The sequence below is a fragment of the Coptis chinensis genome, chromosome 7 (assembly GCF_015680905.1).
Source record: "Coptis chinensis isolate HL-2020 chromosome 7, ASM1568090v1, whole genome shotgun sequence".
Taxonomy (NCBI): domain Eukaryota; kingdom Viridiplantae; phylum Streptophyta; class Magnoliopsida; order Ranunculales; family Ranunculaceae; genus Coptis; species Coptis chinensis.
The window spans coordinates 4,314,410-4,332,074 of NC_141462.1; the positions used below are offsets into that span (position 1 = coordinate 4,314,410).

The following is a 17,665-nucleotide window of genomic DNA, read 5'->3' on the forward strand; positions in this document are numbered from 1 at the left end:
ATACGCGTGGCGTGAAATAACTGACAGACTTAAAATAATACGTTTAGGTACAAATCAACATTAAATAATTATGGGTCTGCAAGCCCAATCAAAAGAGCTCAAACGAAATAGCTTGCCACTCAAAATGGTGGCACGACAAGTTTTAGCCAAAGAATGCTAGCAGACAAGAGTTGCATACTTTTTTTGCCAACTACAAAGAGTTACATACATGCCATTCTCTAGAAGCCCAAAAAGTTTTTCCCATTTAGATCTCAAGATTAAAAGTTGTGTTTTTCCATTTTAGTGTGAGAGAAGTCCAATGGGCATATAGCACCCAAAATACCGTACCTAATGATCATTTGTGACTTTGTCTAGTAGTTGCTAAAGATAACAGTGGGTTAAATTGCAACATATCGGTACTGTTCATTGTTACTGTTTAGAATTTAGAATTTTTGCTGCTTGGCATTGTTCATGTTTACTGCTCAATTTTTAATGTTTTAAAGTGAATAGTAAAAGAGAATAGAAATTTTGTCGTCCGTGCATCCACCTGATTCCACAAAATATTTAGACGTGTCAAATTTGGCTAGCAAGCTAAAAATGTTGTGGCACCCTATTAGCAGCTCGCTCTCTATTGGACTTAGTCTGAGTGATGTATACTTATGCAACCACTAGCAGCTTCTAGCACTCCTCGTGACATGGGGACCTTCTGTCGTTACTAGTGACAGTGCCAGTGTTGTATACTTGTATTTATGTCCATGCCATTTTCTTCGTTTACAAGTTGGAGCCTACAGCCTAGGCCCTAGAGCTAGGAACTATCCAACAAACAAAAAAGTTAAATTTTGGACGAGTCATCGAGTATGACTCTCAGGGGGCACACCCAAGTCATTTTGAGCCATCCACTAATCCACTTGACCACTATAGCCCAAAAGCAGATAAGTAAACCACATGGGATCCGTCTATATTTCTCCAAGGAAAGCAACTTTCAAACAAATTTCAACCACGAGCACTATAACTTTCCAGATACACAAAATGGAAAAATCAAAATGCCACTTAAATGAAATCCAAATGAATCTCAAATCAAATTCCAACCAATAAAATTCCAGCATTTGATAATACTCTCTCAACCACAACTTAAGATACGCACTCCTTACACGTGTCACTTTCTCATAACACCCATAATCACCACCAATCATCCCATAACGCCACGTTAGCACACCCTCATTTTCTCTCTCCTCTCTTCACTTCTCAGCACTAGCTTCTCTCTCTTTGGAAAAAAAACAACTCTTTCACTGTAATTTTTTTTTCAAGAACTCTTTTTGATGATTGTTTCTGTGTTTTTGAACGATTTGGTGTTTGTTAGAGTTTGGCCATGTGTAAACTAGACTACTACAGCAAGTGTTTCATTAAAGGGTTGAGTTTTGGTGTTGGGGTCTTTTTTTACTTGTGTGGAGATGTTTGATTGGAACGACGAAGAGGTGAGTTCACTTAGTTTGTATAAAGTTTCGTTCTTTTTCGTCGAAAATGAATCACTTTATTGACTGCTTATATGCTCACTGCTTTCTACTTATATATGTTTTTGTGGGATGTTTTGGTCTGTGTTTGATTATTGTTACTGTTGTTGTGGGCCCAGTTTTTTGTGAGGGGAGTGAGGATTTCAGAGGGTGTTTGCAGAATCATTATACATATAGTATACATCAGCTAGTGAGATTGGTAATGATAAGTGATTAGTAAACTGTGAGAATAAGTTGACTACTGAATGGGAGTGTAGAGAAATGTGTTATTTGTATAAATAAGTTATAGATAATTGAGATTGGTGGATTGTGTTATGAATTAGTGAAATTGCCAATCAATTGTTGGCATGAATGTTCTTGGATTGATGAAGTTGGAAACTTAATTACCAATTTCAAATAGAAAACTAAATTAACAAAAAGTGGGGAAAAGAGTGAACTATCCAACTCTTAGTATCCAAACATTTATGTGGAAAGTACCATTATATATTGAGTGGACACAAGAAAGAACTATATAACGTGTCGTCTTCTTTGAGTCCTCATCCATCTTTAGTGTTTATGTTTTATTTCCAAGATATTGTAATCTTCTACTGATTATTTTGTTTTAGCACATAGAATAGAAGTTATATTCAATTTCTGTTTGAAGATCGTTTGCCATCAGTGAAGTAAATAAATATGCTTGTCTAATTCTTTCCACTTTGTTTCAGTTGTGACTTGTAACCATGACATGGTTGTTTTTTTCTTGATTTTAGCTTGGGGACATCATATGGGGTGAGGTCAGTGAAGTTGATGACCACATTGTACCTTATCCCAAGGGAAATGAAGGGAAACCACTGGTTACATCTGGTGATTACAGAAAGAAACAATTTATTCAAGGACAGAAGCCTGTTAAGCTTGCAGATCAGAAACGACCTAAAAGTTACATCTTTGGAATTAAAATGGAAAGCAGCACTCAATGCAATACAAATGAAGCACTTCCAGCTCCAGGAGCGGAAATTGACTCCTGGCCAGGTTCTCCTTTAACCAATGTTACATGTGATGGGGGGTATGGGAGAAATTTCAAAATATCTACTGATATGCAAGTAACTGGAACTGAAATGCCCAAATTTGATTCGGGAAGAGGTATTAGTTTGTTTATACCTTCTTACTGTTGATACACCTTAAGATTACGTCATCTTCAAATATCCGCTTTTGTCAACAGAGGATGCTGCTCAATCAAATAGCAGGCCTAGGTCGTTTGTAGATGAGTGTGACGAGAAAGAGAACGGTGGATTTCTTGAATATAGTTGGGAAAACATTGGAACCTTTGATGATTTTGACAACATGTTTAGGTAATACATCATATCTCTTTGCTTCTTGACACGTGATTTAATTGCTAGTTCTCAAGACCTATTGACATTGGATTGGATCTTCTGGGGTTCTGGCTTATGAAGCAAATCGTTTCTTACATCTTTTTTGTTTTTCGTTTTTAAGTTATTGGTATCCATCTGACTAATTATGTCCTTACAAGTGATGATTCTGCAGAAATGATGAACCTATATTTGGACGTGAAAGTCTTGGTGACGCTGAACTCTGGTCATCCTCTGCAGATCTATTCAGCAGTCCAACAAAGTCATTCCCTATATGCTCCCCCAATTCAGGTATGAATGCATCGAGTGTGTCGGAACATGAAATGAAGCAGGAGTTTGTGCAACATGAAGACCACCCTCTGACCTCTGGCTTTGGGAGGACAAATGATCTCGTCTCTTGTGATATTAAGGATGTAGACTTGAGCAAGGATCAAGTAGCCACAAAAGAGTGCTTCCATCTTGTGGACCCAACTGTTGATTATGATGGAGGAAAGAGCAAAACCTTGCTGGAGGAAAAGGTGGGAGATGTCAATAGACTTTCGACCATATCTATCTTGTCTGTTTTTTGCTTGATTGTTTTTTACTTTGAAAGAAAACACTGTACTTGTTTGCTTCCGCAGACAAATACCAAGATGATGGAGACAACAGAAGCATGGAGGACACATCCCGCTAGAAAGGTATTGCATATCAATCTGAAAACAATCTTTAACGGGTCGGGGAAGTCTTTGGATTTTTCTATCCAGTGTAGATTTCAGGGAAATCATTACAGTAAATGGAAATACGGAATCTTCCGGGGATCAATATCCAGTACTAAAGTTTGAATTTGAGTGATGAAAGTAAATGCTATCTAAATCTTTTAACTCGGTTCTAAATTTGGTTATTGATATCTCAATCTCTAAGGGAAGGGAATGAACCTTGTAATGTATAACTCACATCTGGATTGACAATGACACCTTAGTTCTGTTGTCAGTAAAGAGAAGTTAAATGAGGCGGAATAAGAGATGGGAGTTTTTCATCTTCTTTACTTTACCTTTAGTAAATTTAAGTGCAAAAATTGTCACTAAACTAGGGTGGGCTGAAGGTTAAATATATAGCTTAAACACACTATCTTCCTGTCGTCCCTCGTACGGTACTCACATTTCAAAATGAGGAATATAAGGCAATGTCGCCGTCTTGACAAATATAGGACATCTCCCGCTTTTCCTTGGGCTGTGCTTTCATTTACAACTATTATTTTCGGGTTAAGATGAGTTGTATTATGTTTCATGTCTACTTTGTGATGTCTTTGCTATTTTCATCCTATCCAATACTTCATGATGTTTTCTTGTAGCTCAATCTCATCAACTTTTACTTTGTTTTGTATTTTATATTCCTCTTGATTGCACCTCCTTCTAAATTCTGAACAATAGGTGGTTCTGCTTAAAGTGCCATTGGTTCATTTGTATTCAGGTCAATGGGAAAAGGAAGGTGTTGAAGTATCCAGAAAATGAAGAATGTGAGGACAGATCATCTCAAGAATTGCATAGTTCGTGGTCTAGTGTGAATCATTTTCAACCCTGTGGGAACCAGTTTGCAAATTCTGTTGTACAGCCTATTCCATCTTCAGTCAATTTGCAAAACCAGCCTGTTGGACCTGAGTCTTTGTTTTACTGGCAAGCCACCCATCCATATTTCTTCTCTGGAGATGGTAATTCCCAACATCACTATCCCTTCATGCCAACACTGCCAAACGTTCATTCCGAGAGAGATCAGCATCAAGCAGTACTGGTGGACTATGGAAGTTCTCCTGCATCATTGAAGCATGCAAATCCTCTGAAGGTGTTTCCAGCTCCCTCAAGACCACCAACTATGACTCGCCAGGAAAAACTTGAAAAATTAAAGCGGAGGCAACAAATGCAGGCTATGCTTGCTATTCAAGAACAGCAACAGCAGTTTGGTCCTCAGGGCCCTCGTAGTGATATGTATAATGCTGACAAATTCCCTCTCGAGAATCAACACCCAGATACAGAGGGTAGTACAATTGAGGCCGAAGAAAACCTGAAAGTTACTCCCTCCATGGAGCTTAGTTCTCCTATAGAACGCGATGATTCTAATACAGTTGCCATGGAGACTGAGAATGGTTCGTTAGAAGTAAGAGTGTTAGATCAGCTTCAAGATGTTATAGGAAAGGTACGAATCATCACTTTCCAAGATTAGATAAATATTTCTCCCGTTATATTGTAAAACTATATCTTTCCTCTTTTTTTTTTTTTTTTTGAAGTGTAAGACAATACTACTTTCTCTTTCTACAGCTGGATATTAAAGTAAGGCTTTCTATCCGGGATAGTTTATTTCGGTTGGCTCAAAGTGCAACGCAAAGGCATAACACCATTGATACAAGCAGTACAAACAATAATATGCAGTGTGATGGTGCTACTACGAAAGAAGCAGACGAATATAACAGGTTAGTGAAACCAAATGCATTTCTTATCATTACATTATTATTATTATTATTTTTTTTTTAATTTGTAGTTGGGCCAGTACTGTAATGTATCTTACCATTATGGATATTAACCATAGCAGTTTTGTTACCCGTAAATCTTAGACGCGTACATATTTTTTTAGTGATTAAACAAATTTTTGTTGTTTTGGACTCGTTACATTTCTAAATTGTGTCTAGTTCTTTTTAATAGCGTAAACTAATTAGAGCAGCTTATAACTAGGTGCGATAGTCGCTACTTTGGTACAATAACACAGTTTGGTTCTTTCTCAACCCTGCCTTGACCGGGTAAAGATAAATGATTACTAATAAGATTTCCAATTCCAGTATTGTTTTAAGTGATACAGATTGAGAACTCGTAATTCCGACTGATACCGCACGTGAAGTTGTGAACCCTGTCCTTCAGTAGTTATTTTAGAATCTTCTTGGTCCCAATTTCTCACTGTTGCCGAAATCAATGTGGACATCTATTTAATGGCAGAGACCAGCAATGTCATGTAGTATTAGGGGCCACTGAGATATCTTTCCAGCATTCAATTCCTAGACAAGCCTGATCACCGTCAATTATTTTGACTTGACTTTGTATTCTTGCAGGTTACATAGGATACCAGAGGTCGAAAGAGACACAAATCCAATGGACCGAACTGTAGCTCATTTGCTCTTTCACCAGCCGCTGGAACCATCCACAGGACTGGTCAAGGATGGTGAGATAACTGGATCTCATGGTTTTACTAAACTCATTTGCAAACCGGAGAGGGAAGGCATCAATCACATTTCAGCTGGATGCATATCTGAGTGCTCAATTGAGAAACAAAGTTTACCTCAGCCATCTTGCATGGTGTCTGAAAGAATGAATGTGGATCAGTTCCAGAGCAATTGTTACACAAATACCCTTCAAAATATAGCAAATGTTGAACAAGAAAACTTCGGAAAATGAAGGCTCCAACAGAGTATAGTGTAACACGTGTTATTTATCGGTAATTCCTTCCTTTATCCCCTTCCATAAATTTTAGTTGCCTTCTGTCATTGTGTGGATTTTTTGGTAATGTGGTGTTTGTTTTATTGTCAGTAACCGGTTTTGATCGAGCATGGGGTGTAGCGACTGTTGAACTTTAGTTCAGATGAGGTCGCCTTCCTCCTTTATTCGGACAGGAACTGCTAGTTGCTTTAATACATATCTGTTTCTGTAAATGAGTGACTACCTTATGCCCCAATAAGTGCACCTGCTGGGGAACTCCTCATATGCAGGTTAAAGTGGTCTGTATCTAAGATGTCCAGTGAAACCACAACTTAAACATCCATGTTTAAGTCTTAGCTTGTGTTACTTATTTCAAGTTTTCAACCGTATCAGTTTGTCTATGGATCATGTTTTCAACTTCTTATGAGATGGAGATGTATATATGTAACAGATGTTTATATTTGGCTAGTCTTCGTAGTTGGTAACTTGGTACTAACGGAAGAGTTGGAGGCCAGAGCAAAAGTTGTAAAAAAACATGGTTTGCTAGTCCCAAGCCAAGATTGGCTGTATATCTGACTCAGAAGACAGTACTTCATCTAATTGTATATGGTTTCTTATATTCTTTGGGTTCGAGGTGGCAAAATTTGAAGTATAAGAGCGTCTTTAATGGTGACACCAATTCATATGCAGACACCAAATTTTGGTTAAAAATCATCTTTAGTGGTACACCAATCAGTCAGTAACATAAAAAAAAAACCAAACACCAAATAGGAGCCCATTCTTCTCTGGTGTTTGGTTTGATATTTTATCTGTGGTTGGGCCTGTTGTGGACATGTTTTTGAGTAGACAGACATTAAATGTGTTGTTCCTTTAGGATGGTGCTGTTTTGTGGTTGCAGCAGCTTTTTATGTATGTTAGTTTTCGTCGAGTCCATTGCACATTCCGTTGGTTCTTTTGTCAATTTCTCCTTAAGATGTCTTCACTGTAGATTATTTGAAGGCATTTAGTTAGACTTAAAGTCACGTGAATAGGGAAGAAGGGAAGAAGCACTCAAGCAGTCAAGCTTACACCAAAATAACCAGTTCCTTTTTACGGGTGTTGGTCAGGATCTCGGTTAAAGTCTTTCTGAGATTCTGCATATAGAATTAGGTTAATAACAAAGGTCGACCACAATTCTGCCCCCATGCAGAGTGTGACACCGGATTGGGCGGTGAACTAGAAAGTAATTAACACAAGTACAACTCAAGAGAGAAACAAAGAACTCGCCACCCTATGGAAATCCACCAAAGGGATAAGAGTTATATAACCAAGAAGGACTCCTTCTCAATAACTATAAATTCATTCAAAATACTGGTTTTCTTCCATTACAAAGTCTTAGAGAATTTATAGCTAAATACAAATTTCGAATAAGACGAGACGAACATTAAAACTGATAGTTCTCCTAGGTTCACAATCAAATATTAATCTGAATCTGCACAGGACGTCACACCACTAGAAATCTCATGAAATCTAGTTTCCAACTCAACTTACATTTCGCAAAACAAAGATTTTTAGAAAACGTTATGATCATTAAGCCATAAGGTGTCAAACTGGACTGCCAATCCCAATTAGGCTTATTTGGGCTGTTTCTAGGACTTTTGATTGGATGTTTTGTCATCAGAGTGCTTACACTTGGACACTTGGTCAGTGTTGGAATGTTTAGGTACTTCCTTTCCTCATAGTAAACAAATACTTAAGCCCCGAATACTTCACCATAAGCACAGTAGCATTACTCTTATAGTAAACAAATACTTAAGCCCCTAACAAACAGCCTAATACTGCAACCCGGTAACCCCCAGTGCTACCATAAGCACAGTAGCATTACTCGCTCTGCGACTCAACGTGCGCTTACTGAGAGTTACTGAGGAACTCCAGTTTACTTTCAAATGCTGTTTCTTTCAAACTGTTATGCAGTATTATATTGGCGCAGTTAGTACGTCAACCTGTTAGAATAACGAAAAGACTCGAGGAAGGCTAAGATAACAATGAACATAAAATCCCCGTGTTTGACGCATAAACATGCAAATCTCCCCGGAGCAGAATTTACATTTAACATTGACAACATATTGCAAAGAATAATCTGATATTACATCTTATTCACAGTGAAGATAGCTCTCACAACAGAAAACGTTTTGTATATGTATGTACACAACAGAAGTTACAAATTATATCGTATACATGCCAAACTGCTACTCACCTTCTCTTGACTGGGATATCATCTGCTTTTTTCTGCGCAGCAGCTACCGCGTTTGCCAATTTAGCTCTTATTTTTGGTATACTTACAGAGAGTTTATTCAGACAACTTGTGTACTGCTTTCCCTGTTTGTCAAGAAAATCTGAAAACCTTGAAATGCTTGACTGGTTAATTCTGACACCAGTCTTGTCAAATTTATCCAAACACTTAGCTAAGCTACTGAACAACATTGAACCATCAGAGACAACCCAGTTGGCCAAAACTGAAGCGGTAAATGTCTCAAAGGTATTATCAGGTAATGACAAAATTGTGCTAACAAGCTCTGGAGTAGGAGCACGTCGACAACAAAGAGTGAATAGGCCTCCAACGGCAATAGAATGTACATTGGGATCAAAGTCACCTAAGCAGAAGAAATCCGTAACTACGTTCTCTACTTTGACTTTGGATATCGCTTGCTCAGATCCAATCAAGGCCCAGAGCTTCTGTTGTTCCACAAATCCCCAACTGAGAGAATTCTTTATAATATGAGATACTAAATCAGTATCCTCACCAAAAATAGCAAAGCTCTTCAGGCATATCTCAAATTGCAAAGCAACAATATCTGCATAATCCAACATTTCCAGAAGTAAACGAATGAACTCATCCTTACCAGTGGACAAATCAGGAACAAAAGAAAAAATATTGCACAATATTTCTTTCAATCTTTTCTTCTCCCACTCGCAACAGGACATCAAGTCTGAAATCAGGATCTTATCTAGAGAGGTATCTTTTTCTAGATTACATGACATTAGAAAACTTCTGTAAGAAGTAAAAGCACCTCGTATTAACTCGATAACCTGTTTACTGTCAATTTTAGATGCAGGAGGAATAACATTGGCAGAGCCCTTTCCTCGGATAGTCATGAAAGAAACATACTTGTCAATGTGATGCTTCAACAACAGCGTCTCTGAGCTACTTATCCCACTAAAATTGTTTTCATCTTTTGGAGTACCCGAGCGATCAATCTTATGTGCTTCATAAGCAAGTCTCGATGCATAAGATAGGATGCGGGGGCCTACTAGATAACCATTCTTTGACCAGAATAGAACCAGTTCTTGTATCCTTTTATTCTGAGAAAAGATGTAAGTGCAAATGACTAAGGCTGTTGCGGACTGGATTTCATCATCAGAGTTAAACTGAGCTAACGATTTGAGAGGTGCAAACATGTCGTATCCATTTGAACAGAATGCCTTCGTTACTTGAGAAGCTAATGCTTCAGGACGGAGAAAAGAGTTCGCTGAAGTTGCACTGTCAAGTGATTGGATACCATGGTTTGCATAGGAAAAAAGCAACTCCTCCAAAATTTGAAGTCCTGAATCTTTTGAATGCTTTTTGGATTCTCCAAGTCTTCGAACTAAATCCTCCATGATATTTATTGGATTTTTATCATGAATAACTGGTGGAGTATGAGAAGCAACTGGGATTTTTAATACTGAAGAAATGGTTTTCATTCCATTTCCTTTGGGGACCATAGGCGGCTTTTTCGACACCGAAGTTTGCTTCTCCAAATTAGAAGGGCCTGGCAAACTCGGAGGTGGCAAAGGATGATGTGGAAGACGCATTGCGAGTGCAGACTTCGAACAGATATTAGCCAGTTTTTCTTTGAGCAACGGAGAAAGTAGAGTACAAGAACTAAACACCTCCAATGAGTGCACAACTCCTTTCTTAACAAGCACACCAAAAGTGGTTGAAACACCTCGAACAATAACATCCTTCCGTTGAACATCATAGATGTCCACAAGGTGTAATAGAAACTCAAGTAAGTTCTTAGTAATGTCAATGTAGGTGGGTATAGAGTTCACCATCAACAACATCCCCGGCTCAATATTCATAATATTATCTACCCTCTCATTATAAAACATCCAATCATAGAACAATGCAAGTTTCGTATTAGCTTCAACATGACTATTCCTACAACATGTTAATAACCAACCTATAATTGCCCATCTAGAAATAACATTAGACTGAATAATCTCATTCGGCGGGTGATGTGCACAACATATAAACCTAACAATATCAGAAATAACAGTCTCACCTTCCGGCCTGTAAAAGAACTTCTTCGCAAACCACGCTTGGTATCGCTTCTGAAACCCCCATTGTACATGAGTAAGTAAAAATCTCAACTGGGTCTCCATTTCAGGCGTGATTCGCAGTAAAAGATACCGACTAGACGTCCTCAAACAATACAACTGTGAAATATCACTAAAACCATCAACTCCAAACACACTAGGATTCAATAACAAGTCTTTCCAAATATCCTTAAACTCTGGTACACAAACCAAGTCTTGCAAAATCCTAACAAGTTCTCTACCAATTCTCAAACACAAACTAAAATGATTCCTTATCACTCTAACACAAAAATCAATCTCCATTCTCTTCAAAGCTTCATACTTTGCACCAGATAACTTACAATGATCACTCAAAACTCTAAGAAATGTAAACAGACCACTAGTTAAAACAAGCCATTCTTCCAAAACCCAGTCCCAATAGTCCAAAAAAATTCTAACCAACTCAACACACAACCATAAATTCCCATCACTAAAATCTCCAACAACAATACTTCTCATCAACAAAACCACCAGCCCATCAACTCCAACACCAGAAACATCCACAAGTACACGCACAACACTCAACAGTTGTACTTTTACAGACTCATTTAGCCTTGGGTAAGTTTCAAAGACAAGTTTTGATACTAAACTTGTAAAATATTCATACCCGTCTGTTATTATAGCATGTAAGTGTGTTATATGAGTTTTGAAGGAAAGGGGTTGTGTTAAAATGGCGTATAAGATAGCTTGGTTGAGATTTGAGTATTGGGATGGTGTTGGGATTGTTAATGGGAAAGGGGGTTTAAGTTGAGGTTTAAGGAGTTGGAAAGAATCGAGTAGCGTGTGTTCTAATTGGTTTTCTGCTTCGTGTAGTTTGAGTTGAAGTAGCTTCGAAGACATTGAAGCAACTAGAGAAAAGAGGCCAAGGAAAAAAAAAGAGAGAGACACAACAGAGAAAATAGTTAACGGGTCGGTTCTAATCTGGGTGACCCGAAAAGAGTTTTTGCTTTGGGCCCCAGTCTAATTGCAACCCAACTGTTTGCTGTCTACAAGACCTCAATTTCTGACTCTCCAAAGTCCAAACGTACAAAGTCATATCTCAACCTACAAGTTTAATTAATGGTTGATATTTTGTAGATAGGATTTCTCCACCATAACTAACATACCCACCAAATTTCGGATCATTCAAATTGGTCTAACCTAATCAAATATTATTATAAAATCAAAAAATTCTGAACCGTTAGATAAATGTTCAAAATTTAATTCTAGTTTTCGCAAGATTAGACATATCCAAATATGATAAAATTTTGTGGACATGTTATCCCTTGTGAAAAAATCATATCCACATGTCTTAATTCAATTCGTAAGTCGACAGAGATGGAGTGGCTACTTTGTTGTGAGAAGATCATATATATATATATTGGATTTTGTATAATTTATTATTGTACCACTTTGTTTTAGGTGTACCGTGTTAGATACTGGTTAGTTGTGTGCAATTTGTTATTGTTTAAACTTCTCATCTTTCAATTATTGTGGCCACATTTTTACTTTTTAAACTCGAAATGAGCTACTCTTATTTTATTCACAAACAGAATAAGATTATAAGATGGAGCAAGAACAAAATTTTCCATTCACTTTCAACATTTGCATTGTTTTTGGCACCAAAGTCGCCGGAAAAAGAAAAAGATATGGCCATGCAGAATGGGACAAAAGGGGTCATAATCATAGTAGACTATATTTCTCAACTGTAAATTTACCCGCCATTGATGATAAAGCTTTGAACGTAACTTGTTATGAAAAACAGCATTGTATTACAAGGCCACAAAGTAATACGACAACTCAACCACAATCGTTAATGAAAATGAGGATGTTCCATTTTCTGTTTTCAATATAGGACCCCCTTAACATACGCTTTGACTTTATTTAGTAAACATGTTTTCAGAGTAAACGTAGAAACACCTCAAACACAAAAAAACCAAAAAAAAAACAAGAAACAAATGAATTGTTCATGTGTTTTTCTCTTACTTTCAAGGTATAATTCAGAGCAATGCTAGATAACATGTTTTTTTTGTCTACATAGCTTTGCTTTTGATTGTTTCTGCAACCATGGCCCATCATCTACTTCTACATATTTTTTTTCATAGTTCTTTAATCTGTTTTTTATTCCCTTATAGAATGTGAAAAAATATGTTCTTTATGTTTTTTTACATTCCTTTTGTTTGTCTTATATTAATATTTTACTCATTTTTGAAGAATTTTTCATCTTTTTTATTTTTATTTTTCCTTTTGCATACAGAGGGGACCTATTTTCTTCCATTTGTTTACTTTGATATCTTATTTGTTTATTACTCTTTAAATGCAGATAAGAAGCAAGATTTTGGCTATGCTGAAATGAAATTTTAGTTTGTGTTTCAATTGTGCATCTTACAAGTACAGGGAATATAGTAATTGCGCAAATGAGCTTCCTCGTTTACTCCTCCCCAAGACCGACAGTGCAAAATGATTTTCTTAAATTTTAAAATAGCTATCTCAAATTCTGGGGGTATAGATGACTACCAGGCACGAAAAAACCAAATCCCACGATGTTCCAGGTATGATTTTTAGTTTATGTATATTAGCAAACATTTATTGTTTATTAGTTATCATATTTTAAGGTGAAATTTTATGTAAATGTTGGTTACAAATGTAGAATGAAGTGTCTGTTCTTAGCTTTCATATGGATGGCAGTCTTGTTTCAGTTGATGCTATTTACATGCTAATAAAATCCAAGCAACGCCAGGCACCAGAATACGAAATAAATACTATGCACATTGAGGCTTTAAGAAAGGTGCAAGTGGTTAGGCATTCATAACTAAGACATCTTAACATGCATCTCGAAGAATCAAGTATAGTTAGGAATGATTTGAGGCGGTAGGATTCTGAGATTACAGTCAGGATGGCGTATTTCTGGGTACTCCTAAGAAAATTGGATATTTGTATTGTTTTTTGCTGAAGGCATAGATTCATAATTTTCTTAGCTGGGGGTTCGAAATATAACTCTATTTTTCATCTCTTCATGGTATTGGTCATTAACTCATTATGCATATCAATAACTGTGTCTGTATGTACTTTTTGGCTAAAATTGTGTGCTTGTGAAGAGCCAACCGTTGTGGCTGTGCGTAATGTGCACAAAGGTCATTACTGGTTGCAATTAAAATTTAGGAGTAATCGCTACCGCACTCATACTTTTCACGTTATATGAAGAGTTTATCTTTCCCTTTATCAGGGGAACTGTACTCCGAACATTATCACCCAAGTCCTTTTCTTTGGAGTCCAAGAAATGTGTCTGTTTAGGTATTAGTAACTACTTTTGTGGATACTCATTGCATATGCTATTATAAGGTTGAATAGTGGAGGTGAAAATGTGTATGAAGACTGTAATTTTTACTGTTGGATCAGGTTCTTGCCTGCTAGATCTCTTGTGTTCAGAACGCCCAACCACTTGGACTTGCCACAAGGAAGATCAGATACGGCCAACAAGTATGTTTTGCATTACTATTTTTTTTTCCCATAAACACTTCCGAATGTACATTTAAGAGAGGGGTTGGCTGACCCCTACCAGTTTATTCAAAAAAATGAAAATAGAGAGTACATGAAGATTGAAAAAAAAAAAAAAAAAAAAAAAAATCCCAAAGGGAATACAAATCTCTCTTCATGAATAATTAGAGGGACCATTCATATCATGAATAATCTCTCTTCCAATGAAATTCGGTGTTGAAGGCCACCAAGAGAAAACCGACTTAGAGCAAAGTCCATTGTTGGCCAGTATGTCTGCAACTCTATTACTATTTCCAATTCTTGATATATCCTATTTTCTCCTGCTTTTTTCTCCGTGTCACTGATCTAAAAAGATGCAAGTTGAGTCCTAGAGCAGGCAACGAAAATGTCCCCCTTTACCATGTAAACCTTTTTTGGCTCTCCAACAACAGCAATAGGTCACCATAATCAATGCAACGGGGATTGAATATCCTAGACAAACACTTAAACTACTGTACATATCCCTGTGTCCTCCAACAGAACATTCCAGCAACCGTACAACAGTCATCGGTGGTTTAAGGTTAAGCAAGGAGAAGTTTCACAATTTGGTGAATTCCTTGCTAAACTAGTGACAGTTTTATGATAGTCCTTACGGATCTTCTGATAAAATAGTCCATTTTGTAGTCGCCCCTTCTTTACTATCTGCATTCATCGAACAATAAGAATGTGTCAAAAGTCATCTTGATCGAGTTCTTGACCTCCTAATTTATGATTGTTTTATATTGCCCCTTGGTTTCTTATTATATCCAGTACTACTGATCAGGTCCACTCGGAAGGTTAGAAGATCTATTACGTCAACCAGGCAACAACTTTTGTGCAGACTGTGGTTCTTCAGATCCCAAATGGGTGTAAGTTTCTGATACCAGACCATTAAGCAGGAACTTATTTTCTTTTGACATCACTATAAATCATGTCTGAGATTCTACTTGCTTCTGTGTTAATGGTGAGACTGTTCTTGGGATAAAGTGTATAGTTTTGAACTATCTCACACCACTGATTGTGTACAAAACATGCATGCCTTCCCCAACGAACTGCAGTACCTAAAATGCGTTGATTATAAAATGAAAGAATAATGTAGCTGATTCATACTGTCATTTATCTTTTTAGCGTTATCTAATTTTCTTCCCACCCACAACAATACTTTATGTTTTTAATTTCTTGCTCACTAGAAGTAGCATGTTTTCTAAGAAATCAGTTGGTGAAACCAGGTCCTTAAGTCATGGAGTATTTATCTGTATAAAGTGTTCTGGTGTACATAGAAGCCTTGGAGTGCATATATCTAAGGTACTAGTCCTGAACCCTTTTGTTTTCTTTTTCCCTTTTTAGGGGTATAATTCTGAACCAAACATTTATTAGATAGTATTGGAAGTTTGTTCATATGATTGGCCTGGAGGCTCTGGAAGACGAAGAATGAGTACCAAACTACTGTACTCTGTTTTTAGGAGAAGAACAATCTTTCAGTGCAAGTTCTCAATAGAAATAGTTGTCTAAACTCTTTTGTTTTTATAGACTGGAAATATGCAGTCGCAGCTAATTTACCTGTAGTAATGAGTTTTTCATTTGATTCCAAGATAAAATGATAACGGTGGAATCTTAATATAGTAAACGTTGTAAGCATTATTTGTGACTCAGGTCTTATCAGTAAAGCTAGATGATTGGACAAATGAACAAGTTGATTGTTTGGTTGAGAAGGGAGGAAATACTGCAGTAAACTTGAAATATGAAGCTCACTTTTCTGATAATGTCATAAAACCAAGACCAGATTCATCCAATGAGGAACGCTCAGACTTCATCAGGTAAAATACTTTGACTCTGTACTTCAGCATATAGTATAAGACATATCATTCTGTATCAGAACACTTCTTGATATGCAGGAGAAAATATGAGCTTCGGCATTTTTTAAAATCTAATAAACCCAACACGTGCTCTATTCCATCACCAAGTTCGTCTAAGTGGAACACTTCATGCAATACCAATCTTGATGCTTCCCTGGACAAAAAAAACTTCGAGAAACAACACACGAGCAATCGCATTCAGGGACTAGGGCATGCATTTCGTCACAGCTGGAGAAGGACTGAGTGCAAGTCCTCAAAAAGGACCAGTTCGAGCAACAAACCGTCGGTACTACAATTAATAAAACTTATGATCATTCTTCTATTTTCACTTACTCTCAGTGGTCTCGTGTTTCATTGATACACTTACAAACTACCCTGTTTGTAGCCTGGTATGGTCGAATTCATTGGAATGATTAAGATCAATGTTGTAAGAGGCACCAGTCTAGCTGTCAGAGATGTGATGACTAGTGATCCTTATGTAATCCTGACGCTTGGAAACCAAGTAAGTTTCTTTCCCTCTTGAAGTTTTACATTATTTACATACCCGGCTATATATTACTAAATGGAAGTTCATCAATTGCATCGCAGTCAATGAAAACACGTGTAATTAAGAGCAATCTGAACCCAGTCTGGAATGAAAGGTTAATGCTATCAATTCCAGATCCTGTTCCGCCTCTGAAGTTAGTAAGTTCGTTCTTCCTTTTTAGAACATTTAAATACAGATAAAAACAACATGCACCAGGTCACCATCACCACTCTGAACCATCAAGCACACTTTTAATAGAATAACAGAAGATCCACTTTAGGCAGAAAATGGAGATAGGTCTTTAGTGAAGATAAACTGAGTGTACTATTTTATTTTCTTGTCTATTATTTTACAGCAAGTGTACGACAAGGATACATTCACAACCGATGACTTCATGGGAGATGCAGAGATCGATATTCAACCCCTGCTCTCCTCGGCCAAAGCTTATGAAAACTCAACCGCCAGTGAGTCTATGCAGCTTGGGAAATGGGTAGCAAGTAAAGATAATACTCTGGTAAAAGATAGTCTTATCAGCCTGGTAGACGGGAAGGTAAAGCAAGAAATTGCACTAAGGCTGCAGAACGTTGAACGTGGAGTTTTAGAAATTGAACTTGAATGTGTACCTCTCAGCCAATAGCATATACATACAGAAAAAAATTCCCCCAAAAAAGCGAAGATGCTTCCACACAACCTTTTTGCCTCTTTTCTTAGTGACCATGAAAACTTACTTTACCCTACCTGTTGTATTCTCAAGATCATACTAAACCATTGCCTAGTATTCTCTGATATTCCTTGTACTCTAAAGATCGAGTTTTAGTGTTTGGGTCCGAAAGTTGGTTGTGCAAGGGACATTTGTATTTAATGTAAAGAACTTAAAACTTCTTAAAGGTATCCTTTTAGTGCGTGAAACTTCATAATCTTCGCCACTAAAAATGTTTTTATCAATCTGTTGAAGATGAAATAAGGTGACAACAACCGGTCAAATCTCACACGAGTTGAAGGCCTATGGCCATTCATTAATGACAGTGAGCACCTTGTGTTTGACAGCGATGCCAAAGTTCCGAACTAGATTGGGTTCAAGTTTCAAGTGAAAGAATTCAACCTTGTATAGTTTCTCATCTCTAGATTTCAGCAC

At 37.2% G+C, this 17,665-nt stretch overlaps 3 protein-coding genes across 7 annotated transcripts; 2 read left to right on the forward strand and 1 right to left on the reverse strand.

Annotated features, from left to right (window-relative positions):
- The first annotated feature begins 945 nt into the window (after positions 1-945).
- LOC147485374 (protein LNK2-like) lies at positions 946-6,892 on the forward strand. The gene is made up of 9 exons (XM_086572887.1): positions 946-1,454; positions 2,240-2,609; positions 2,689-2,818; positions 3,012-3,354; positions 3,457-3,513; positions 4,286-5,005; positions 5,128-5,279; positions 5,910-6,292; positions 6,385-6,892. Exons 1-8 carry the CDS (start codon positions 1,431-1,433, stop codon positions 6,250-6,252), a joined length of 2,139 nt encoding a protein of 712 aa, XP_086429013.1. The 5' UTR covers positions 946-1,430; the 3' UTR covers positions 6,253-6,292; positions 6,385-6,892.
- Positions 6,893-8,281: 1,389 nt separating this feature from the next.
- On the reverse strand, positions 8,282-11,535 carry EMB2739 (embryo defective 2739). The gene has a single exon (XM_086572993.1). The coding sequence runs from the start codon at positions 11,491-11,493 to the stop codon at positions 8,506-8,508; it is 2,988 nt and encodes a 995-aa protein (XP_086429119.1). The 5' UTR covers positions 11,494-11,535; the 3' UTR covers positions 8,282-8,505.
- A 666-nt stretch (positions 11,536-12,201) lies between these two features.
- On the forward strand, positions 12,202-17,439 carry LOC147485376 (Calcium-dependent ARF-type GTPase activating protein family). 5 transcript variants are annotated; one of them, XM_086569749.1, is made up of 10 exons: positions 12,202-12,419; positions 12,956-13,184; positions 14,032-14,112; positions 14,933-15,017; positions 15,378-15,453; positions 15,802-15,965; positions 16,044-16,290; positions 16,390-16,506; positions 16,593-16,688; positions 16,886-17,439. In XM_086569749.1, the coding sequence occupies exons 2-10, from the start codon at positions 13,142-13,144 to the stop codon at positions 17,165-17,167; spliced, it is 1,191 nt and encodes a 396-aa protein (XP_086425875.1). In that variant the 5' UTR covers positions 12,202-12,419; positions 12,956-13,141; the 3' UTR covers positions 17,168-17,439. The 5 variants fall into 5 exon arrangements, with proteins under 5 accessions (XP_086425875.1, XP_086425874.1, XP_086425878.1 ...); XM_086569748.1 differs by having other exon boundaries at positions 12,373-12,625; XM_086569752.1 differs by having other exon boundaries at positions 12,373-12,625; positions 16,593-16,684.
- Positions 17,440-17,665: the final 226 nt, after the last annotated feature.